This window comes from Microcebus murinus, chromosome 16 (assembly GCF_040939455.1).
Source record: "Microcebus murinus isolate Inina chromosome 16, M.murinus_Inina_mat1.0, whole genome shotgun sequence".
Lineage (NCBI taxonomy): Eukaryota > Metazoa > Chordata > Mammalia > Primates > Cheirogaleidae > Microcebus > Microcebus murinus.
In genome coordinates this window covers 30,474,305-30,498,707 of record NC_134119.1, presented here as the reverse complement: position 1 = coordinate 30,498,707, position 24,403 = coordinate 30,474,305, and the positions used below count along the sequence as shown (strand labels likewise).

At 59.1% G+C, this 24,403-nt stretch overlaps 1 protein-coding gene across 1 annotated transcript; it reads right to left on the bottom strand.

Annotated features, from left to right (window-relative positions):
- Positions 1-1,636: 1,636 nt before the first annotated feature.
- LOC105866083 (phospholipid-transporting ATPase IK-like) lies at positions 1,637-20,496 on the bottom strand. The gene is made up of 29 exons (XM_075993403.1): positions 20,408-20,496; positions 19,803-19,864; positions 19,240-19,331; positions 18,684-18,797; positions 17,802-17,900; positions 17,655-17,716; positions 17,206-17,278; positions 17,005-17,075; positions 16,518-16,600; positions 14,828-14,986; positions 14,501-14,512; positions 13,942-14,030; positions 12,751-12,941; positions 12,437-12,645; positions 12,224-12,252; positions 11,954-12,116; positions 11,372-11,566; positions 11,170-11,282; positions 9,006-9,170; positions 8,784-8,895; positions 7,925-8,000; positions 7,575-7,686; positions 6,907-7,285; positions 6,586-6,809; positions 5,132-5,215; positions 4,048-4,287; positions 3,714-3,852; positions 3,377-3,504; positions 1,637-2,050 (listed from the first exon to the last, which is right to left on the bottom strand). Exons 1-29 carry the CDS (start codon positions 20,494-20,496, stop codon positions 1,637-1,639), a joined length of 3,978 nt encoding a protein of 1,325 aa, XP_075849518.1.
- Between the last annotated feature and the right edge of the window lie 3,907 nt (positions 20,497-24,403).

Sequence of the window (24,403 nt, the reverse complement as noted above, 5' to 3'; positions counted from 1 at the left end):
CGGACCGGATGCTGTCCGGGGCCCCAACGCCCTGGGGAGACGCAGCACACCCCCAGCCCAATTGCACAAAACGGGCCCCCTCCCTGCATTCCAGCCCCCGCCAGGCCAAAGGAAGCCCCCCTGCTCCCCCCAGGGGGAAAGGGGAGACAGAAAGGGGTCCCACAGTACCCCCTCAGTTCAGGACACCTAGGGGGCTCACAGAATGGTCCCCTAAAGCGGGTCAAGAAGTACATTCTAGAAATATAAACCAGGTATTTAAAAAACGAAATTTTAAGAATAACCCCTCCTTCGACAAACGCCCACCGCCCCCAAAGATGGAGGCAGGAAAAATCTTTCCTCCTTCCCTCCCGGGCGCAGGCGCCCTGTGGTCCCCGGACCCAGCCCCTTGCAGTCGCCAAAAGAGAGGAAGGAGGCCTGCCCACCACAAGGCTGGTGGGGGAGGGAAGAGGGATTCTGCCCCTACCCACGTGCCCCTCTTGGCTCTGAACCCACCCTCTTCCGTGGCTGCAGACCCGCCCTGAGCCCGCACCGCCACACAAGTTTCCACCCTCCACCAGGAACAGTTAAGAATCAGAATCATCTGGGAACTAGAGTAAAATAATAATTTAAAAAAAAAAAAGAATCGGAAAAGCTTGGTGCCACTGAGTCACCATGACCCAAGATGCAGATCTTGTCAGGACCTGCTTCTGAGGATGTGGTCTTCGCCCACTGCTTTCTGGAGTCTAAAGTGAAAGGGGCTTTATTTGAAGGGAAGAGACCAGGGCAGCCTAGTGGAGGAAGAGGCTGGATGGTGCCAGAATTGGAGTTGATAAACTTTGGGGGGAGGAGCCAGCCGGCGGGCAGTGGCAGGGGCCAAGACCATTGAGCAGAGTCTGCTCATACCTTTCTCCCTTTTCGGAGCAATGAAGCTCACCCACCTGACCTACCCCAGGGCAAAGAAGAAAGCTTTCCCTGCAAATACCCCATGGGCCACTAGGGGCCAGTGTTCTAACCTAAAAATCCAGGAAAGACTATTCCATGTGGCTTCCCAAAAGAAGTGTAGGAACAGAGTGAGCCTAACCAAGCCCTGGGGTCAGATGCACCCGGTTTATTAGAAAAAGAAAAGGATGTGGTGTCCTTGTCATCGGAAGAAGGCCTCCTGCTGGCAATGAATGGTCCTCTGGGGGCAGGGGTGTCCCCTCCACCAACTCAGGTGGAAACTGGTCCTCGCTGGGCGCCGGCTGCCTCTCCGTGGGCCAGGCCTCTTCCTCCTCCACAGGCTGCCCCTATGAAGATGAGTCCTCTGTACTCGGCAGAGTCTCCGCCACTGTCCCCTCCTTGGCGGCGTGGGGCTCCTCTGGGGAGATGTATGGCTGGCTCTCCCCGAGTACTGGGGTACTCCCAGATGACGCCTTCTCCTCTGAGGATTCTGTCTGGCTGCCCGAAAACGGCTGGCCCAAAGGCAATGGCTCGGTTGCTGAAGGTTGTGGCTGACTCTCTGGAAGGGACAGCTGGTGTTCTTTGGGCAGTGCTTTGGAAGAGAAAGTGACCACTCCTTCAGCTGACAGCAGATTCTCAGAAAGTGGTGGCCTCTGCTTGGGTGTGAGTGGCGGCTCCCGTACCGTCCAGAGCTTCTGGAAAGACCCAGATTCCCTCTTCATGCCGGCTGGCAACATGTTGTGGGAGAACCTTGGTTGTCTGAAATAACAGCCGGCGGCCTGTCCACAGACAAGGATGAGCTCATCTCGGAAGAGGGATTCATCTCTTCGAAGGACACCTCCCCCTGGTGGTGTCTCGGCCTCCCCAGGGACGACAACTTCCTGAAATGGCAGCATGAGCTATTTGGGCTGGACAGCAGCTCTTCTTCAGATGAGACTGTGGAATCAGATACCAACTGACTGCTGCTCCCTTGTGGCCTCTGCAGAATCGTGCCCTGAGTGATGAGGCCTGCGTAGCCCTCACGGTGGGAGAAGGCATAGCTGGAACGCCGGCCGAGGGACCCCCGATGTAAATGGGGTGTGGGCTCCACGGTGAAAATTTCCTCAGCTGGGGCTGCTTCCTCCGCCTCCTCCTGCAAAGCAAAGGGGGAAAGCAGGGTCACGAGGCTCCCACACTTTGTCGATTGGTTTCAGGTCACCCGCCCACCAGTGGGGGCCAATTCAGAGCCCTGGGCTACCACTGATTGGCCAGGTTCTTCCCTACCCAAGGTGAGCAATTGGAGAGTCCTCCCTGGAATTGACTCTGGATCAGCTAATCAGTCTTGCCCTGGGATTTAACTTGGGACCAGCCAATCAAAGTCTTTCCCTGGGTCCTAACTCTGGACCAAGCAACCAGAGTCCTTCCCTGAGATCTTACTCTGGACCAGCCAATCAGAGTCCTTCCCTGAGACCCAACTCTGAACCAGTCACCAGTTGCCTTGGGTGCCTTCTGGTAGTAAATCCAGGAGAGGTGAATCTGGGATAGCCATGTGTCCAATGTGTGCCATAGAAGGTGGCAGGAGCTGAGCAGGGGAGAACTGGGTGGCAGGTCTGTGGCATGTCCTGGTCCCCTGCTCCAGTTAATTCTGGGGCCCATCCCAGCTGCAACCTCTTTTTCTATGTCTTTCCGTGTTTCTAGGAGCTGGCAAATGCCACTTTTTTATTGCAATAAAATATACATAACATAAAGTTGACTCTCTTAAGCATTTTTCAGTGTGCGCTACAGCTCAGTGGCATTAAGCACATTCACATTGTTGTGTGACCATCACCACCTTCCAGCTCTACAATTTTCTCACTCTCCCAAACTGACGCTCTGTCCCTAGGAAACACTCTGTGTCCCCCTCCCCAGCCCCTGGCACCCACCATTCTACTTTCTGTCTCTATGATTTGACATCTCTAGGGACCTCGTAAAAGTGGAATTATACAACATTTGTCAATTTGTATCTGGTGTCTCTCACAGAGCACGACGTCCTCAAAGTCCATCCAAGCTGTAGCCTGTTTCAGAGCCTTGTCCCTTTTCTTGGCTGAGTGATATTCCAGTGTATGGATGGACCACATAGTGTTATCTATTCATCCATCATCGATGGGCACTTGGGTTGTTTCTAAGTTCCCCCTTCTGCCCAAACCATTTCAAGGTTGTTTCTGTCACCTCAACCCCTAAGCCTTAGATCATTCATGGTAGAAACACAACGTGTCAGCCTGCTGGGTGCTCCCTGCTGCTTTCCCTGTGGCATCTGGCCCTCCTCGAGGGCACTGGGTGTGTGTGGGGCTCTGTGCCCACCTTCTCCCCCAGCCCAGCTCCTCTGAGGGCTGGGAGGGGCCGAGACACCTTACAGTCCCTGTTTCCAGCAAGGGCTTCCCTGTGACGAGGTCCCGGAAACATGCAGGGTGTGGTGACCCCAGCCCCAGCCCCGCCTCACCTTGGGGCGCAGCTTCTTGAGGGCTTGGTAGATCATCCGGAGGGCCAGGACGAGCAGGGTGTTCAGGGACACGTTCAACAGGATGACTAGCGCGGTGGAGGGGCAGGACAGCACGTTGCGATCGGCGTCTGGGGATGGGACGGGGTCACAGCAGGGTCTTCTCAGCCCCCCTGCGGATGCCCCCAGACCGAGGGGCACCAGTTCCAAGAAAGGAGCCCCTCACCCCCCGGTGGACGCTTTGCTGGGCCACAACTTCTGTGATCAACCTGCCGCCAGCATGGGCAGGGTCACCTGCGTCAGGACCTCCTCGTCCCCACCCCTGTGCTTGGGTGCTCACACAGAAACGGGAAGGTCTTTGGGGAGATCCTGTAGAGCCAGTAACTCTGGGTGGCATAAGTCATGAGCCCGTAGAAGCTGAGGCTGAGGAGGATGGCCGCCACGCACAGCACGGTCCAGTACTTGATGATGAGGACCACCTGGGCCAAGAGGAAGGGCTCAGCAAGGGGGATGGCCAGGGACCCCAGGGCTGGGAGGAAGCCGGGCCAGGACACTGAGCCCCTGGGGTCCAGGAAGGGCACCTGGGGAGGCCCCCAAAGCTGGGGGCCCCTGGGTAGGAGGCCTCAATGGCCAGTGGTCCAGGACCGCACCCTCGGGGCGGGCACCCTGCCCACCTCCATGGTGATGCACAACAGCCCCGACAAGGCCACCACCACCGCGAAGGACTGGTGGTCGCTGAAGCTGCAGGGTCCCGCAGTGTCCCAGCTGGTCCACAGGGTCATGAAGAAGTTGACCAGGGAGGTGGCCGTCCCGTGGGCGATGGCTTGGAGGAAGACCCAGTAGTTGAAGAGCTCGTCCTTCTGCCCTGCCACGTACAGCTCAGGCGTCTGCAGACTCTGCTGGGCGCTCACGTCCTGGGGGTGGGCGTGGGGGGCCCCCAGAGGTCTGAGTTCATGTGGATGAAAGTAAAATGAAACACCAAGAGTCCGGGAGAGGGGTGGGCACCGCTCGGCTGTGCGTGTGGGGATGGCTGAGACGGTGGCGGTGTGCTATTCTCCCACAAGTTTAGGACTCTAGAAAACATGGGGTGCCATGTAAAATCTGGTTCCCCATCACACCAGCAGCAGGTCTCCCTACTGGCCATGTGTGGCTGTTAGCTTCTGGACTGGACTGTGTAGGGGCAAAACAGTTCTGTCTTCTGGAACATTCTACAGGACCCCCTCCCCTTCACACTCTGGATCACTCAGCTGCGGCTCTCAGGGCTGGGGTGGGGGTAGGGGGACAAACATAGCAGGACATCTCTTCTTTTCTTGGCGGGGGGAAGTAGAGACAGAGTCTCACTCTGTCTCCCAGGCTGGAGTAGAGTGGTGTCATCATAGCTCACTGCAGCCTCCAACTCCTGGGCTCAAGTGATCCTCCCACCTTGGCCTCCCAAAGCACTGAGATTACAGGTGCGAGCCACTGCGCCCAGCCCAGGATTGTCTTTTCTGATGCCCTCTCTCCACTGCACAGATGGGCAGACAGAGGCATTGGGGCTGGGGGGCTGGCAGGGGCATGTCCCAAAGAGAAGGACTGGTGAGAGGCCGCCTTCTACCTATCCCAGGATGGGACTGAGCTCTGGCGAGAGCAGGTGCATAGTAGAGGGCAGGGAGAGGTGTGTGCGGTACCCCCAAGCCTTATCCCCAGTCCCCAGGGCAGAGAGGCTGAGCACAGAGGGGAAGGCCAGCCTAGAGGGAGGCTGGGCCTCAACCTGCTCACCTGCTCGAAGAGCCCGATGTAGAGGACCGGGAAGGTGGTGTACAGGAGGTTGGACAGGGCCAGGAACCAGCCTTCATACAGGGGCTGAGTTGGGGAGAAGGAGGGGAAACAGAGTCAGCCTGCACATGCCCAGGGAGCCCCACTGCGCTGGCCGGGCCCCTGGGAAGGATCCCGGGTGAGTTAGAGAGTTGCCTTTCAATCAAGGCTGGGGCTAAGACCCTGGATGGGTTAGGCGATGGAAGGCTGGAAGACAAAAGGCAGAGAGAAAAGAGCTTGGGCTAATGCTTTCCAAACAGCACCTCTGAGTTTTTATTTTCATTGCACGACTTCAGGAAACAGCTGCAGGAGGAACGATAGCCACCAACACCGTGCCCAGCCAATTTTTCTGTTTTTAGTAGAGACGGGGGTCTCGCTCTTGCTCAGGCTGGGCTCGAACTCCTGGCCTCTAGCGATCCTCCCACCTCACCCACCCAGAGTGCTGGGATTACAGGCATTAGCCACCACACCTGGCCCTATTACATGATTTAGAATTGAGTTGGAAGAGACCCAAGGCCAACTCGCTCCACTCCCCTCCCAGAGCACGGATGCAGTCCAATTAAAAAAAAAAAAAATTACTTCTGAGCCACAGTTCTGTGTAAACTAAAGAAATAATAAAAATATGTATTTCGATCCCAAAACCACTTTATGTGGATTCTAGAATTGAGCAAATAAGTAGAGATATTGTAGATAACAAGAATCAAGCCTCTCACTGTTGGAGAAAACAGCTACAAGTGAGTACATGGAGAAAGCTTAGCCCAGCCCTGGAGTCCCCGCTACCCGGGAGGATCACTTGAGTCCAGGAGTTGGAGGCTGCAGTGAGCTATGATGATACCACTGCACTCCAGCCTGGGCAACAGAGTGAGACCCTATCTCTAAAGAAAAAAAAAATAGAGAGATATACACATAGACATATAGATGACAGATTAGATAGACACAAAACATAATGATGGTGGTCCCATAGGATCCCATAAGATTAGGATACCATATTTTTGCTCTACATTTTCTGTGTTTAGATGTACAGATAGTTGCCATTGTGCTACTGCTGCTTACAGCATTCAGCACGGCAACAGGCTGAATATTTCTTGGCTCTGCTTACAGGAGAGGTAACACTGTAGCACTGAGCACACCAGGCACTCAGACCTTGGTGTCTAACCACCACTCTCCAGTGAGGAGAACCTGGGCTCTGTAAGTGAGCCCAGGGCTGGGCAGGGAAGTGCAACGTGAACCTTTAGGTACGGCTGTGCTCAGAGAATAGCAGGTAGACGCCGAGAGAACAAGTCTGACACAATCTGAGCAACAGAAATAAGAGTAAAACGACTATCCATGGCCGGTGTGGCTACTGGAAGGACATGGCACCCCCTCGGGGCTGTTCCCCCAACACCCTGAGTGGGGCAGCCGTGGCCGGGCCAGCTCACCTGGGCACTGAAGCCGTTGTAGAAAGCAAACCAGATCTGAGCCATCATGCTGGCGACCGTCTTGTAGACGAAGTAGCGCAGGAACTTGCAGACCCGAGCGTAGGAGCAGCGGCCGTGCACCAGCAGCAGCCGCTGCAGGAAGCAGAACTGGCCCAGCGCGAAGTCGCTGTTCTGCACCGCCTGGGTGCCCTCCTGCCCCGCCAGCCCCACGCCGATGTCTGCCGCTGCGGGGCACACAAGGGGACACTCAGCCCCCGGCCACCCCCCAGGGGAAGCTGCCCAGGTCTCCCCCAGCCCTGCCACCCGTCACCCGCCACCCACTCTTGATCATGTTGACGTCGTTGGCGCCATCCCCGATGGCCAGGGTCACCACTTGCTGGTATTTCTTGACCAGGGCCACAATCAAGGCCTTCTGCTTGGGCGTCACCCGGCAGCAGATGACGGCCTGGCACCGCGAGGCCAGGTCCACGAAGGCCCGCTCGCGCTGCGTCTCGGGGCTCTCTCGGGTTTTCCAGTCCTTGGACTTCGTCCGGGTCTGCTGGATGCCGAAGTTCCACCACAGCTTGGACATGCGCCGGGCCCGCAGGAAGTCCTTCTCACCCTGGCAGGGCTCTTGCCTGGACTCTTGCCAGGATTTATCTGCCTCCACGTCCTGGATCGGGGCCCGCGGCTCCTTGTGCAGGGACAGCAGCAGCTTGTCCTGGCCAGCGGGGCATGGGGGCTGTGTCACTCTGAGAGTCCCAGCTCTGTCCCCACCCCCCAGGCTGGCCTCCAGCTTCTTCCCTGGGCCAGCTTGACCCAGTCTCTTCCTCACTCTGGCCCCTCCAAGTCCAGTCTCTCCACGTTGTTATTCGAGGCCCTGCAGCCTCAATCTTCCCAACAGTCCCCTCCCCACGCTTCAGGGCCCCCCCCAACCCCCAGCCAGCCACTCCTCCAGGGCCTCTCCTGGACACTGGGGACCCCACTGTCCACCCAGAGCTGAGACTGACCAGGAAGTTCCCATCAACGACCATGGCCAACTTGACGTGTGGCGGGAACTTCAGAAAGCCTTTCTTGGTCAGCAGGTTGCTGTTGCGCTCTGAGCAGGCTTCCAGGATACGGCTGTGGGTGCCCGGGGGGTCAGGGGGGTCAGCCAGGCCCCAGAGCACCACCTCCCTTCTGCCTGGCACCCCCCTCCAGGCACCTCATGATCCCCCTCTGACAAGGGGCTCTGGGCAGAAGCAGAGAGGCCCTCTGTTAGCCTGGCCAGGCGGAGGTGGAGGGTGCTCTGCAGACCCCTGGGCGCCCCCCAGGTCCTCGCCCCACACCCCATTCGCCCGCCCCCACCCTGGCTTCTTACAGTATCTCCTTCTCCTCCAGGATGAGCATATTCTCTGACAGCAGCTGGCAGGCAAAACTGATGTTCACTGCTGTCTCTGCAAACCAGCGGGGCTCAGTGCCTGCACGGCCTGCACGGCCAATTGCAGCAGCACACCCCACTCCCTGGCCATGGCGATTGGCTCATAGAGGTGCATGTCACCCAGGCTGGCCAATGAGAGCCAGCCCTGAGACTTTGGCTGCAGCTGTAAGCAAAAGGGCTGCTCCCTCTCCCCTGGAGGGCTGCTGAGTGATGGGAGTCTGAGGCCAGGATCACTGGGTGTATCGTGCCTCGGACTTACGGAAATGTTTTCATTTTCTTTTAAAATCAGAAGAAAAAAATAGTGAATAATGCAGCCTGGACATTAGTCTTTATAGAGTCAGAAAATGGCATTGGTAGTATTTGTGTGTATGTATGTGTGTCTGTGTGTGTGTGTGGACCAGGGAGCACACGGAGGTAAAAATGCCTTGGCCCCACAAAAGCCCTGATGTGGGCCTGCTGGCACCTGCCATGTTCTCCGAGATGCCTGGCAGGGTCCTAGAAAATGTATAGGTGGGGCCTGTGCTTCACGGAGGAGGAGAGTTAGGGTTGTGGGCTCACAGGACCTGAGGCTCCAATCCCAGCTTCTGCCCCAAGCTCCCTACATCCTGCTGGGCCCATCTGTCGCACTAGGGTAATGAGGGCCCACCTTGCAGGGTTGCTGTGAGGACGAAACTCTTACTGGGCACTCTGCACAGCCTCAGGCCCCTGGGAGGCACCCTGATCATCGCAGAGTTTTTAATCACTCCTGTTTGCCCCTTTCCATGACCCACTGGTCACCCAGAGCCACCCTGGGACCCACCTTGCTTGTCCCCTGTGAGCACCCATATTTTGATGTTCCCCTTCTTAAGACACTTGACAGTGTCGGGAACGCCGTCCTGGAGTCTGTCCTCAATGGCTGTGGCTCCCAGCAGCTGGTGGGGGTGAGTGGCAATGGAGGGGGGCTAGGGGAGGGACTGAGTAGGGACCCAGCTCCCCAGCAGGGGCAGGGGACACCCCATGGTTCTCCCATGCATCCGCCCACCTTGAGGCTCTGTTCCATCTCGCTGTACAGCTCCTGCAGGGCCTGCGCCCGGTTCTGCAGCAGGACGCTGGCCTCCTGGTGCCGCAGGTGCCACCTCTTGTATGTGGCCTCGTCCACCTCCTTGTAGGCCAGGCATAGCGTCCGCAGGGTCTCCTTGGCAAAGGCCTGGGGACAGCCAGGCAGGATCTGTCACCACCTGGCCTCCCCATGCCCCTGACGCTCTGCCCTTCCCCATCCCTGCACGTCCCCACAGCAGCCAGGGGGGCTCAGAGAACCGGCTTGGGATCCCCTGCCCCACCTGCTCCGTCGCAGCCCAGACATGCTCAGCTCTTTTGCTCCCAGGCCTTTCCCCCACCAGGAGCACATGCGCTGCACTTCACATGCAAACTCCAGCTGTTCCTCAGGACCCTCTGTGCAGCCCACCTCCCAGACCCGCTCCCAGTCAGGGCTTCCCCTGCCTCAGGCCCCTCCCTCAGACCCTCTGCTTAGTAGGAATCTCTGCAACCGACTCTCTAGACCTGCCACCCAGGCTGGAGCACAGTGGCATGATCACAGCTCACTGCAGCCTCAAAGTTCTGGGCTCAAGTAATCCTCCTGCCTCGGCCTCCCCAGTCACTGGGACTAGAGGTGTGCACTACCATGCCCGGCTAATTTTTCTTTTTCTTTTTTTTTTTTTTTTTTTTTGAGTCAGAGTCTCACTCTGTTGCCCAGGCTAGAGTGCTGTGGCGTCAGCCTAATTCACAGCAACCTCAAACTCCTGGGCTCAAGCGATTCTACTGCCTCAGCCTCCCAAGTAGCTGGGACTACAGGCATGTGCCACCACGCCCGGCTAATTTTTTCTATATATTTTTAGTTGGCCAATTAATTTCTTTCTATTTTTAGTGGAGACGGGGTCTCGCTCTTGCTCAGGCTTGTTTCGAACTCCTGACTTCGAGCGATCCACTCGCCTTGGCCTCCCAGAGTGCTAGGATTACAGGCATGACCCAACGCTCCTGGCCTAATTTTTCTAATTTCTGTAGAGATGAAGATCTTGCTATGTTGCCCAGGCTGATCTTGAAGTCCTGAGTTCAAGTGATCTTCCCACCTCAGCTTCCCAAAGTGCTAGGATTATAGGTGTGAGCCACGTCACCCTGCCATCTACCTCATTTTGCAAGGGTTGGGCTGGAGTTGAGTCCCCTGGAGCTGGGGATGGATCCTTCAGGGCTTACCCCAAGGGTGGCCTGAGGGCTTGGTGGCTCCAAGAAAGGTGCCCAGGCTTTCTGCCCCAAGGCAGGGGCCCAGGTCTTGCTTTTGTTCTTGATGGAGAGTGGGCCAGAAAGCATGGGCTTGGAAACCACAGAGGAGTCTCCTGGGCATTGGGAGCTCACAACAGGCCTTTATGCTTCCTAGTGCCTCAGTTTACCTATCCATTCCCTAGTGTGGTTGAGCCAAGTCATGCTGCTGAGCTCCTGGACTCTGGGCCATCATTCCAACTCACTTTCCCGGTTCTGGGCCAGAGACTGGATGCCTGGCTCCCCCCACACCCTGGCAGGGCAGGGCACTCTAGGAGACCTCGAGTCATGGGGCACACGTCATTCTTCCCCTACCCTGCCCGCTGGGCCAGAGGAAGGGAGCCCCGGGGGTGGTGACAGCACCAGGTTAGTGAGACGGCGCAGAAGAGGCCCCCTGAAGGTGGGCACCTTGCGGCTGAGCTGAGGACCAAGAGGTCTGAATGACAAAGCCCTGGACAGCCGTTCCATGCAGAGGGAAGAACATGTACAAAGGCCCCAACATGTTGCCTGAGCATGGGGGAAATTTCAAGCCAGAAATTGGGGTCCTGGGAGCCCCTCGGGGGGCAAGGAGAGACAAGCTAGCGGAGAGGCCAGCAGGAGACAGAAAGAGACAGCCTCGAAGGCTGATCTGGGAGTTTGGGCTTCACCCACAGGGAGGAAAGGGTTGGGGCAGAGAGGGCTGAGTGAGTCCTGAAACCCAGGCTTGGCTGGGAGAGGAGGGCAGTGTCCAAGGCCAAAGCCCAACCACAGGGTGTCCTTGTGTCAATGAGAAGATGACAGCTTCTTTGAGCAGGTACACTTTGGAGTTCAGCCACCTCCCATTCTGGGTGTGTATGTTGTGGGGTGCGCACACACACAGACACACAACAGCCTTCCTCCCCGCCGGGACTCACAGCCAAGGCCTCCTCTGTGCTCAGTGTTGTGGTGTGTTTCTTGCGTAAGCGCTCCAAGATGACGGTGTCGGCTCCCTTGGTGTAGAGGCAGATGGTGCCCTCCGGGTTTCGGACTGTCGGGGGAGAGAGGCCCGGCTGCCCACATGCCCCCTTCCGCCCAGCCCGACCCTGGGACCTGGGGCGCTGGGCTGCCCGGGCTCACCCAGCACCGACATCCGCTTGCGTGTGCTGTTGAAGTCCATCATGGCCAGGACCTGGTAGACCCGCTGCTCCCCCAGCTCCATGAGCGTGATGGTGTCCTGGGTGCGCGACAGGAACACGTAGCCGACATTCCGGGCCGCCGAGACCAGCACCTCCTCATCCGGGGAAGCCGCCTGGTACACCAGCAGGTCTGGGGGGGAGGGGAGCAGGGGGGTGGGGCGAGGCGCATGCTTGCAGAGAGCTGGCCACACGTGGGCCCTTTTGGGGTCACATGGCAGGGCCCCTCCATCTCCGTGGCATGGTGGGGGAAACGGGCCCTGCCGGCGCTAACAGGTACTTCTGGGATGGTGGTCCCTCGGGCCTGCACAACCTCTAAGCCCCACCAAGGGAACTGGGTGTTTGGGTCCCATTCTAGATGACCTCGTCAGGCTCAAACCCAGCCCGGGACACCCTTTAGCCCTGACAGTGACACAGCCCCCTCCAATCCCAGCGCTAAGCCATCTCTGGGCTCAGCTCTAAGCCCAGTGAAAACGCTCTGAGGCCGGCCTTGGGGCCGGAGAAGAGGCGGCGGTGGCGGTGGGGCACTCACCATCTTTCTCCTGCACCATGACGGTGTGGCAGATGGCGAGCACCCGCCAGAACTCTTGCACCACCTTGTCCCTCCTGGCTCGCACGACATGCAGCAGCTGCTCATTGTGGAAACGCAGCTTCCCGTCCGCAAACTTGTTCCACAGGTAGGGGTCCCCCTGGGGGTGGCGGGGGGTGGGCCTGCTGTGGGTCGGTCACCGCCCATCCCTCCCGGCATCCTGCGCTGTGGGGCTGGTCCGCTGTGGGGCTGGTCCGCAGGGCTCACCTTGAGGGTCCTGCTCTCTGAATCCGGACCTGGGGAAAGACCCCTCAGGCCTCAGCTCCCTGGCACTCAATTTCAGGGGGAGGGGTTCCTACAGCCCCTGTCCTTGGGCACCTGGCCCCCCTTGGAGAGGCCTCCTTGGAGCTTGCCGACCCCCTGGGCGGCCCCGGGGAAGGAGGGGACCCTGGCGGTGGGGCAGAGTGGCCGGGTCCCCACCGTAGACGTGGCCGTCGATGCAGCACTTCTTGAAGATCAGGACGTTCTGCGTGAGCGTGCCCGTCTTGTCTGAGAAGATGTACTCCACCTGGCCCAGCTGGTCGCTGAGGCTGGTGCTGCGCGCCTTGGCGGGCACGTCCTTCGGTGCGTAGTACATCGCCTCGTCCCAGTTGATGAAGATGCTGTTCCCCAGGCAGATGAACTCCGCCCTGCAAACGCACACGGGCTCAGGCCCCCAGCCCTGCCTGCCGCTGGCTTGCTCCCTCCCGGGCCTCCCTGTGGCCCCGTGGGAAGCGATGACCATGGGGACGCACATGATGAACATAGACATCGGGACCATGACGCTCAGCAGGATGAGGTAGCCCCAGAAGATGAAGAAGGACTCCATGGCCACGCTGCCCCGGTACGGGATCCAGAGGTAGTGGTGCCTGTCTTTGAACTCTCTTGTCCAGAGACCAAAGCTCACGGCCAGGGCCGTGGACACGACCACCAGCGACAGGAAGATCTGCCAGGTGGCAGGAGTGGGAGTGTGTGCAGGGCCAGGGGCCACTGGGATGCCCCAGGGACGCCAGCAGGACCAGTCCAAGGGCAGACGGGGTCCCCAGCTCTGCACCAGGATGGGACTCGGAGAACGCGGGGGAGGCTTGGGCATCCCGAGGGCAAGGAAACTTCCAGGGTTGTGCCCAGGCTTTTGTGGCTGATTTTTTCTTTTCTTTCTTTCCTTTCTTTTTTTTTTTTGAGATGAGATCTCGTTCTGTCACCCAGACTAGAGTGCAGTGGCATCATCACAGCTCACTGCAGCCTCCAACTCCTTTGTGGGCTCAAGCAACCCTCCTGCCTCAGCCTCCCAAGTAGCTGGGACTACAGGCGTCACCACTGTACCCAGCTAGTTTTTCTTCTTTTTAGTAGAGATGAGGTCTCACTCTTGCTCAGGCTGGTCTTGGACTCCTGGCCTCAAGCGATACTCCCGCCTCAGCCTCCCAGAGTGCTGGGATTACAGGCGTGAGCCACTGCACCTGGCCTGTGGTTGATTTTTATTATTATTATTATTACAATTACTTCTAAAAACATAGAGTTGATTGGCCAAAATGTTAAGGATTGTTAACATTTCAGTGGAGGGTAGGTAAGCATGTTGTTATTTCCTGTAGGCTTGAGAAACATCAAGATCAAAATGTATTTGATAAAACATAATACAGGCTGGGTGCCATGGCTTCGGCACTTTTGGAGCCCAAGAGTTGGAGGCTGCAGTGAGCTGTGACCACACCACTGTACTCCAGTCTGGGTGACACAGGGAAACCCTGTCTCAAAAAAAAATCTTTTAAAGTCGTTATTTTAACAAAGCCTTCTGTGGCCCAAACACCTGTTCATAGGATCAGGCTGCACCTTTTGCAGAGGAGAGAAACTGAGGCCCAAATGATGACAGTCAGAGCTTCTGTCTGTGGGGTGGGGCCCTTCCGCTTCTCCTCCTCTGTGTCCTGCTGGGCAGGTGCCCACTGGCAACTCACCAGGACTACCAGCTTGTTCATTAGCAGGTCTAACTTGGTTCTCTTCAAGTGGATCTTGCCACAGTTCTTCATGATCTTTGTGTCAAAGCCTGCAGGGTTTGCAACCATCCATCCATCCACCCACCCACCCATCTATCCACCTACCCATCCATCCACTCACCCAACCATCCACCCACACACCCATCTATCCACCTACCCATCCATCCACTCACATAACCATCCACCCACCCATCCATCCACTCACCCATCCATCCATCCACCCATCCATCTACTCACCCATCCATCCATCCACCCATCCATCCATCCACCCATTCATCTACCCACTCACCCATCCATCCACCCACCATCCATCCACCCACTCATCCATCCACACACCTACCCATGCACTCATCCATCCACTCACCCATCCATCCACCCATCCATCCATTCATCCACCCATTCATCTACCCATCCACCCACCCATCCATCCACTCATCCACCCATCCATCCACCCATCCACTCACCCAGCCAGCCACCCATCTATCCATCTACCCATCCATACACCCATCTACCCACCCACCCATCCATCCATCTATTCATCCACCCATCCATCAATCCATCCACCCATCCACCCACTCACCCACCCACCCATCCTTCCATCTATACATAAGCACCCTAGTTTTTCCAGTCTAAACAAAGGTGCTGGCTCAACATGTCCATTTTAAGTTTCAGCACCAGGCCCCAGGGAAGCCAGGAGCCCCGTGTCACTGGGCAGATCTGCAGCGGCCTGGTCTGGGTGGTCTGGGTTTGCATCTCCTCACCCTCCACTTTAGGGCTCTCACCTGCCTACACCACCCCCACCTCCACCTGCATGGCTCATGATGCAGGGGCCCTAGGGTGGGCATACCGGCATAGATGACCATTCCATAGCAGGTGTCCGTGTTGCGGATCTTGCAGCCGCGGAGGAGAAGGTTGCCAATGTCCAGGGGGTACATCTTGCCATTCCACTCCAGGCGCCCCACGAACTGATGCATTCTGCTGTTGGGCTCCTCACACATCACCCGGCCTGTGGGCAGTGGAGCGGCCAGCGGACCAATGTCGTGGCTGGGCTTGGGCCCCCCATCCCGGCTGGGCTCCTTGCCACCACCCCTCTCTAATCAGTGCAGGCGGGGACATTCCTGTCACCCTCCAGCCCCAGACACCTTCTTGGGCAACCCCTTTGCCCCAAAGTAACCCCTGTTCCCTCTGCACGGACCCACAGTTCCCTGATCCTACAGCCAGATCAGTCCCTGCCCAGCCCCCTCCCTCGTGGTCCTGATCCTAGGACCTGGGCTATTTGTGTGATGGTGTCAGTAATGTCTGTGAGCTCCGAGAGAGCAGGCACCAGCCTTGTCTTGGCCACACTTGAGCCAAGGGCACAACCCAGCACCTGCACGTGGTAGGTGCTCAGTAAGTATGTGAAGAGGGAAGGAGAGAAGGGACCCCCACCTGGGGGTGGGCTCCCAGGCACCCTGCTGTTACTGTCCACAATAACCCAGTTCCCTGTCGCTCTGCAATAGGGCACTGCCAGCCGCGCTTCTTTCAGGAAGCAGGCTCAGGGTGCAAAGGCCCTTACCGAGTACTTCCTGGGGAAGTACTCGGTAAGTGATGACATGACCGTGGGGTGGGAGCTGGGACCCCAGAGGAGGAGGGGTCACAGGGTTCTTGCATGGTCCCTGCCTGTCTGCCCCATTCTGCCGTAGGGATTAGGAACCTGACTTAGTCCTGAGTGTGGGAATCGGACACATCTATGCTGGTATGGGTGGAGCTCTGACCCTCGGTCTCCTCCTTTGAAAAATGGGGTTCTGCCCTGCAGGAGCGCCGAGGCAGCTGGACCAGGCCACCACCTAGGGAGAGCCTCCTTGCCTAGCACCTGGGGTCTCCCTGATCCAGTGGGAAGTGCCTCTCTCTGACCCTGTCCCTTCATGGGGTAACATGGTGGGGGCCAAGTTCTGGGGCTACCAGGACAATTAGAAGAGAGGATGGCTGTGGCTGCCTTCTACTGAAGCTAAAGCCTTTTCCTAGACATCAGGGACAGATAGGAAAAAGGGGAAAGATGGTGCTTGGGTGTCAGGAGGAAGGAGGCTGTGGCCCAAGTAAAAGATTGTGCTCTTGAACCAGTTAGAGTAGTTTGCCTTTGCAACAAGACAAGAAGAAAACCTGTCCACTTGCCTTTGCAACAAGACAAGAAAACAAAACAAAACCGTCCCCCCTTCACTGGGCTGCAGCAAACAGTAACTGTGTTCACACTACCTGGGGGAAACACTCCAGCTGGACAATAAGAGACCGCCAAGGGGTGGAGTGTGGATGGCCAGCCTGTCCCACCACGTGGGTCGGCAGCCCGGGCACACGGCTGCCTTTCTGATGAAACCATGATGTGATCAAAGGCGTCTGTGTTACTCTTAAATTTAACACCGTTAAATAAAGTGCCGCAGCAGGTTTTGTAACAACAGTAACAAGACAACCCCAAATCCCAGCTTTTGCCCTGATTTGGGGGACAGGAAACAGAGGCCCAGGTGGGGTGCGCAGGACGGCCACCTCGCACCAACGCCTCTCACCTCGGAAGGATGCCATCTTCCTTGTGTTGGTCAGCTTGTGGTGGGTGACCATCAGGGCCTGTCTGAACTTCAAGTTGGTCTCCCTGGCGAAGGGGAGGGGAGGAAGGGGAAGAGAAAGGTGAGAGGGGGAGGGGTAGATGTCTCCCCAGTGCAAGGAGCCCTGGCCTCCTTCCTCCAGAGTCATGCAAACATTTTCACTGAGCATCTACTATGCGCTAGCTGCCAATCAGAAAGCTGAGGCCCAGAGAGGGAGAGGACCTTGCCTGGTGCCGCCCAGCACATTTGCCAATGGGCCGAGGTGGAGGCCTTGGCCTTCCCACCCTAAGGCGCACACAGTGGGGCCTGCAGAAATGCAGGAGTATCTGACACCAAAGTATCTGAGAGGGGAGGGCTTGGCTGGCCGCCTCTGTGGCAGCTGGCAGAGTGGGGCTCCTCTGGGCCATGTGCCAAGGCACCCCAAGCTCCCGGCGACCTGGCTGCTCCTTACCCGTCGATGTCTGCTGTCTCCACGTAGCACAGGCTGCTGGGCTCCGAGCTGGCCAACAAGAGCAAGTCGGCCTGCGCAGGGGCAGTGTTGTGGGAGGGGATGGAAGATAAGCAGGAGAGGCCAGGCGGGGACGGGGTTGGGGGCGTTGGCAGGCGGGCGCTCACAGGGAGGGGCACGCTGGGGCAGATGATGCCAGCTCACCGGGACTATGCTGTCCTTGCTGAGACAGACCACATCTCCCACACACAGATCCTTCCATTTTTGCCAAATGAAGCTGCATGGAGTGGGGGCATGAGAGGTGGGCCCCCCGCCGCCCCCACTGAGCCCGAGCAGGTCTTGAGGGGCCAGCTGGGTTGGGGGCGCTTGGCTTGTGGAGTCCCCACCCACCCCAGGTCTTTACTCCCGCTGGGCTCTGCACCCTGGCAGCCGCAAGGCCAGCTAGGTGGCTGCCTGCCCCCCCCCCCCCGAAGGCTTCCCTGACCTCCCCCCAACCCCGGCGCCCACGCTCCTGCCCAGGGACCCTCCCAGTCCCACACCCTCGTCCTCTTCAGACTAAGCTCTGGCAGGGCTAACAACTGGTGACAGGAGCCTAATAAATGCGGGTCTGGGTCCCTGCCAGACTCAGCCAGGAGACTGGGGGCAGGCCTCACCTCTTCCCCACGAGGACCTGGCAGGGCCTGTTGTTGACGGCTCTGTCGCTCCTGTGCCGGCCCTGGCCACGAAGGAGCAGGTCAGAGGGACGGCCTGCCTCTCCCACCCCATGCCCACCCCCAGGCGGCTCCCCCAGCTCCACTCACGATGTCGTCCACCAGGTCGCGGGTGGCACGGATGAGGACGAGGCAGACCAGCGGGGTGAAGAGAGTGAACCAGGGCAGCGTGGAGATCTCAGGGATGCCCTGCCGTGGGCCTGGCGGGTCACACAGGCCAGCCGGGCGAGCCAACCCCCCTGTCCTTCTGGGGGCCTCCCCCTCCCGCCTCTCCTGCCTGGCCACCCAGCCATCCCAGCCCCTGGACCCCACATCGCCGAGTCCCTCCCCCTGCGCTGGCCCCCAGCAAACTCCTCTTCTTCCTGGCCCAGCTCCCATGCCGCCTCCTCCGGGGAGCCCCCCAAGCCCTGGCCTCGCTGCTCCTGGGGTCTTCCTTGAGGTCTGAGCGCCACCACCACAGCCCAGGGCCGGGCCTCAGGCTTCGTGATGCCAGTGGGAGGTGCCCTGGCGGATGCCGCCCGGCCCGCCACTCTGGACCCTTCCCTCTTCCTCCTCCGCACTGTCAAGGTCCGTTCCGCAGACGGGCCGGGGGTGGTGGTATGACCAGGGCTGTCCAAGCCGGGAAGGGGCTGTGCCCAGCAGGTGCGAGCAGGGCATAAGAGGCCACCCTCCTCGGACCTGGAGGGTCTGCCCATCCACTTTCATCATTCAACACGTATTGAGCACCTCCTGTGTGCCAGGCCCTGGGCCGAGCAGTGGGAACCCAGCAGTGAGGTTCTGTGGGGAGTGGGGCACTGACCCACCCATCACATAGACAAATACATAAAGTCATACAGGGGCTGCCCAAGCTGCGTATGGTCAGGGAGGGCTTCCTGGAGGAGGTGACACTCCTGCCGTGGCTCCAAAGGACGACTTGGCCAGGAGGGGAGCAGGGAGAGGAAGCAGCATGGGCACCACTCAGTGAACCCCCACCTGCAGGATGACGATCAGGAGGAAGTACAGGTTGGACACGCGGTGGAACTGCTCGTACAAGTTCCGAGGCAGGAAGGAGAAGAAGTTGTACTTGGCCGTGCGGATGATGTTGGTCTGGAATGAGAGCCAGCGCTTGGCATGGGGGCGCGAGGCTGGCCCTGCCCCACCTGGGCCCCCACTAAGTAAGCATCTGCTGGGCCAGAGTTTATCGAGCACCTGCTGAATGCAAAGTCTTGGAGCCAGGATTAATTATCTACTGAATGCAAAGCCATGAGCCAGCATTTACTGGGCACCTACTGAGTGCAAAGACTCACTGAGCTGGGATCCCCAAGGTAGACACCAGGAGGGATTTGGGTGGGGGAGCCCTGAGGGACACACTGTCCTTTAATGTGCAGTGGGACAGGGCAAAGGAGACGTAACTCCCCCACACCAGAGGCGAGGTGAGCACAGGCATGTGCCATGGTCCTCACTGTGCAAGTAACACCATGGAACAAACTCAAGGCCAAGTGCCGGGGCCGAGCCTGGCGGCTCTGGGGGCATGTGAGGGGCTGCCCACCTTGTACTTCTGCCTGTGCCAGCACAGAAACACCTTCTCCTTGAACTGCCAGTGGTAAGCACGGCTGTTGGCCTTTACGTCCCAGGTGAACGCTGCGGTGAGGGCAGAGCTGGTGTCGCTGGAGAGCCAGGCCCAGGACAAACACCTCTAACGACACCCCAGGGGAGGGCTTACGGGGCCAAGGGACCCAGCTGGGGATGCCCAGCTCCTGGTCAGAGACGCAAGCCATAAACAAACAGGAGGGGCCTGCCCGGCCCCTGCACATAGTAGGTGGGTCTGAAGACACCCCCTGGCCCAGCTGTGGGCCAGTCCCTGGACTCAGAGGACAGGTCCTGGGACACCCACTGAGGTCCCCTCGTTTTGCAGATGGGGTGAACTGAGGCCCACTGATGGGCTCTGGGGCGACCAAGGCTACACACGCAGCTTGGGCAGCCCCTGTATCCCGACCACTTGTAACCACACGGGAACCCCAGGCAAGGCCCCTCATGTGGGTTTGGGGGTGGCCTCCCCATCCCCTCCCTCCTCCCTCCTGCCACGTCCCAGCCTCAGCCCAAGATGTGCACCTGTGTTCTCGTTACCATCTTGGAGATCTTCTGAGTAGGTAAGACCCCCCATGCTGGTGGGACTGCGGGGGGAAGAGGGACCCTGGGTCACGCGAGTGGCCCCAGCCCTGGCTAGAGGAACGCCATCTACTCAAGGCCTGGGGGCAAATGTCATCTCCCACGCTTGTCCCTGCCTCCTCCCTGGGCTCAGAAGGTCCAGCCACTAGCTGTGTATCCTGCCCTGCCTGGACACTCTCAGATGCAGGGGTCCCAGCTAATCCCCAAACCTGCAGCAGAGCTGGACACGCCAACCTCTGGCCACTGCTCCCACTGCCCACCTCGGCCTGGTTTCACTGCAGCCCTCCTGCCTTCTGCCCCACCAGTACCCAATTTGTTGACTGAATGAACCCCAGGGTGAGATGTTATCCGAGGGGCAAGCTGCTCTAACAGGTCTGAGTATGGCCTCAGGACTGCTCGGGGCAGGGGACTGTCACCAGGGAGGGAACCTTCTCCACTAACAAGTTCAGGAATTTGAGGGGGCCCTGGGCAGCTCCCCTGCGCCCTGCCAGCACCCTCCCGGCCAGGCCTCCGGCCAGGCTGTTCCCTCTGCCAGGCCATGTCCTCACCCTTCGGGTCTCAGTTCATACTTCCCAGCCCGGCCAGGCTGGGCCTTGCACCGCCGCTGGGCGCCCCTCTTGCTCCCGCGGTCTCCCATCCCAGCTCCGGAGGCTTTGGCTCCTCCACTCTCTCCGTCTGGTCGCCTACCAAAGCCGAGCGCCCAGGGAGGGTGTCTGAGTCACCGGTGTCCCCGGGGCCTGGCGGGGGCAGGGCTGGCCCTGGCTCCTGGGAGGCTGGGCGGGGCCCGCGCCCATTCGGCAGATGAGGGAAACTGAGGCTCCTTGTCCAGAAGGGGCGGAGTCGCGTTGTGGAGGGGAGGCTGGGGCGGGCAACCGAGGCAGAGACAGCCATGGTGCTAACCTCTATCCCGCCCCCGCTGGTCCGACCAGAACCCCCTTCCCGGAGGCCCCCGGCGCTCCGCACTCTCCCGGGCCCGACCGCACAAACCTCCAGGGAGCGCTCTCTCGGCCGCCGCTGCGGCGCCGCAGCCCTCAGCCCGGGCGGAGCCCAGAGAGGTTGCGCGGGCGCCCGGGGACGCACAGCAGCAGTGGAGGCTCCCTGGATCACATGAACGGGCGGGGCGGGCCGGGCCGGGCTGCCTGGGGCGGGCCGCCGGTATCCAGGATGGCCGGCGTGCTGCCACCCTTAGTCCCGCGCCAACCGTCTTGGAACCCGCGACGCGGGCGGGCCGGGGACCCGGGGAACGGGCCGGGACGTGGCCCAGTGGGGTTGGGCGGGGCCACGCCTGGGGCGGGACCCGAGGGCGTGGCCAGGGAGAGGGCGGGGCCGACAGAAGCCTTGAAGAACGGGCTGGGGTGGGGGTGGGGCATGGGCAGGGGCGGGGTCGGGGGAAGGCGGGGCCAGAGAGCTTTGCATAACAGACTGGGCTGGGGGCGGGGCCAAGGTAGGGGTGGGTGGTCGACAGGGGCGGGACGTAGGGGCGCGGTCAAGGTAGAAGGCGGGACCAGAGGAGCCTTGCAGAACAGGAAGAGAGGGGGCGGGGCCTCGGGGCGCGGCCAAGGTAGGGGCGGGTCCTAGGATGGTGGGCGGGGCGAAGGCAGAAAGAGGGGCGGTGTCAGGTTAGGGCGTGGCCTGGATAGACAGGGGCGGGGCCGAGGTAGAAGGCAGTGCCGAGAGGAACTTTGCAGAATGCCCGAGAGTGATGGGAACTCAGGGGCGGGGCAAGGATAGGGATGGTTCGAGCCTCTGGGGCGGGGCCACGGTAGAAGGCGTGGCCGGACGGAAGGGGCCTTCCTGAGCACGGTCAGGGTGGGGACCTGAGGGCGGGGCTAGGGAAGGAGGCGGGGCCTTGGGGGTCTGTGGAGCAGCAGGGCGGGGCTGGGGCCTGCAGGGAGCCCGGGGTGTGTCAGGGCAGGGCGGGGTTCGGGGGTCTTGTAACGCAGGGCTTGGGAAGGGCCAGAAAGGTCTGGTCAGGCCAGAAAGACCACACAGACTGGCCGGAGTGTAGGTCTGCAGGGCAGCGTGGGGCCAGGGAGGAAGGACGAGCAGGGAATCGCAGGTAAGAGGGGCATGTGTGAGGTCCATGCCCCTGGATCTGTCGCTCATCCATCCCATACATGTTAAATGAACGCCTGCTAAGTGCAGGTGCAGTGCTGGGCGCCCAGCTGGGGTTACAGCCTCTGAGCCCATCCGGAGACCAGGGGGAAGCCCACGGGGTCCTGTCCAGAGCGGCACCCACCCAGCTAGCCCAGAAGGGCTCGGGGCAGGGCCTTCCTGGAGGACTTTCTCCCCTCCAGAAATCTGTGCTCAGGCGTCAGACTTGGGCCCCCAGGTGCTGGGGCTGAGGGTCCCTCAGCATCTCTGTTCCATGAAGCTCTTCAGCTTGGCTTTTTTCTTTCTTTTTCCTTTCTTTCCTCTTTCCTTCTTTCTTCTTTGAGACAGGGTCTCACTCTGTCACTCTGGCTGGAGTGCAGTGGCATCATCATATGTCATTGCATCCTCCAACTCCTGGGCTCAAGTGATCCTGCTGCCTCAGCCTCCCAAGCCGCTGGGACGACAGGTGCCCAACGCCACACCGGCCAGTGTGTATACTTTAAATGGAAATTGAAGGCCTCAGCACCCCTGAGCCTCCCCTCACCAAGCCAGAACAATTCACAAATGGAGTCCACTCAGCTGAGGCTGCTTGGAGCTGTGTGTGTGCTGCAAACTTTGTGGCTTTTGCTGGCTGGGTGACAGGCAGCTCTTGGTGGGCTGGGGTGCCCACCACTTCCCTAGGACATGCAACACGAAGCTTCCCTCCTGGTATCCTTAAGTCGCCTGACAGTCTCTGGGCACTCCTATCCCCACCGCCGCGAGAGAGGCTAACTCCATTCCCAGGGCCCAGCCACCGTCCCTCAGAGAGGGGCTGGAAGCTGACAGGCTGCAGAGGTGCAGCCAACCAGGGCTTCAAACTGGTTTTATGAAGGCGAACAAGATTCCATTTGTTTCCCCACATTGGCAGGGAAGAGTGGGTCCTGGCCACAGGGACAGTGGCCTCACAGGGTGCGTCTTGTCTGACAACAAGACCACCACCACAGCAGTGAAATCTAAAATCCATACAGACATTTATTCGGTTCCTGCCCAGGGGTGTGGGGAGGAGGGATGTGGGAGTCCCCCACAAAAGGATGGGGCTCCGATGGAAGACAATGTCTGAGGTCGCAGAGGTCCAGGTGGGCAGGTGGCGGCCAGTTTGGAAGCCAGCCGCCCAAAGGCAGACCCGGCCATCTGGGGCCCAGAGGTCCAGGCTCACACTGGGCCAGGATCTGGCTCATGCCCACCCCAGCCCCCTGTAGGGAAGGCAGCAGCGGGCCTGTGATCCCCCCGGGGCTGGGGTGGCCCCTGTGCAAGTTGTCAGGTTTAAATTAAAAATAAAAATAACAAGTCAAAATAAAAAAAGACATTGCCTGTCTCAAACAAACCAAGACAACACCCTGCCCGCCCAGGCCCCCATGCCACGTAAGGAGGACGGGATTGGGACCTGGCGGTGGGTGCTGGCAGGGGCTGGCAGGCATAGGTGGGGCCAGTCGGCTGAGCAGCAGTTGGAGGGACAGAGGTGTAGGGGCAGAGAAGAGGGGCCACAGCAGGGTCAGGCCTCCAGGGTTGGTCTCTGCTTTTTGTTCTCTCATGCCACAGCCTGGTGGCTCATCTTGTGGAGGTGGGACTGGCTTGGGGCTGCCCCTTCCCCACTAGAGAGAGGGAGAGAGAGAGAGAGGATAGTGAAGTCAGTGTTTTCTTCTTGAACCAAAGATATGTATGGAGTGTTCTCTTGTCCTTATCAACTGGCTGTTCTCCCCACTTTTTAAGCAGCTGGATCTGAGTGATGCTTCTAAAACATTTGAGTGTTGGGGCAGAATCCTAAAAGTAAAAATGGTCCCCATTCCTGCTCAGCAATGAACCCTCTCCCTAATACACACATGGAGGCACAGACATGGAGGCACACACACGCTGGCACACGCATGCATACACATGCAGACACACACATGCAGGCACACATATGCACACACATGCAGGTCCACACACAATGCAGCCCCACATGCAGGCACACATATACATACATGCAGGCACACATGTGCACACATGCATGCACACATAGGCAAGCACACATGGGCATACATGCACACACGTGCAGGCACACACAGACACATGCACACATACTGGATCCTGTTCCTTTTGTGGTGTACCTGGGGGCTCGATTCCAAGAGGCTCCTTCCTCCCACTGCCCACTAAAACCTGGGCCCAGTTGTGGTCTGTCCCCACCCCTGAGTTCCCGACATGGATCGGGAGCTCTCCTGCCCACTGGACATATCCTCTGGGCCCAGCAGGCCCGGGCCCATGAAAACATTTAAATTTCTTTCAATATCAGAAATAGGGGGAGAAAAAACAACTTTCAGGTGGTAGAAACCTTTTATAGACCATATTAATATATTTGTCTCCATGCCAATATGGTGTATATATGCACTTCATGGAGGAAGAGACCCACAAAGGCAGTGAGGTGCATCAGGGCC

Bases quoted from the DNA above. Each gene is read 5' to 3' on its own strand.
- LOC105866083 (XM_075993403.1), bottom strand. From the start codon at position 20,496: ATGGGAGACCGCGGGAGCAAGAGGGGCGCCCAGCGGCGGTGCAAGGCC. The intron at 19,865-20,407 runs GTGAGGACATGG...TTCCCCCCGCAG, and splicing joins TATGAACTGAGACCCGAAGG to TCCCACCAGCATGGGGGGTC. The intron at 11,567-11,953 runs GCCCCACCGCCA...TGCTCCCCTCCC, and splicing joins GCAGGAGAAAGATGGTGAGT to CCCCAGACCTGCTGGTGTAC.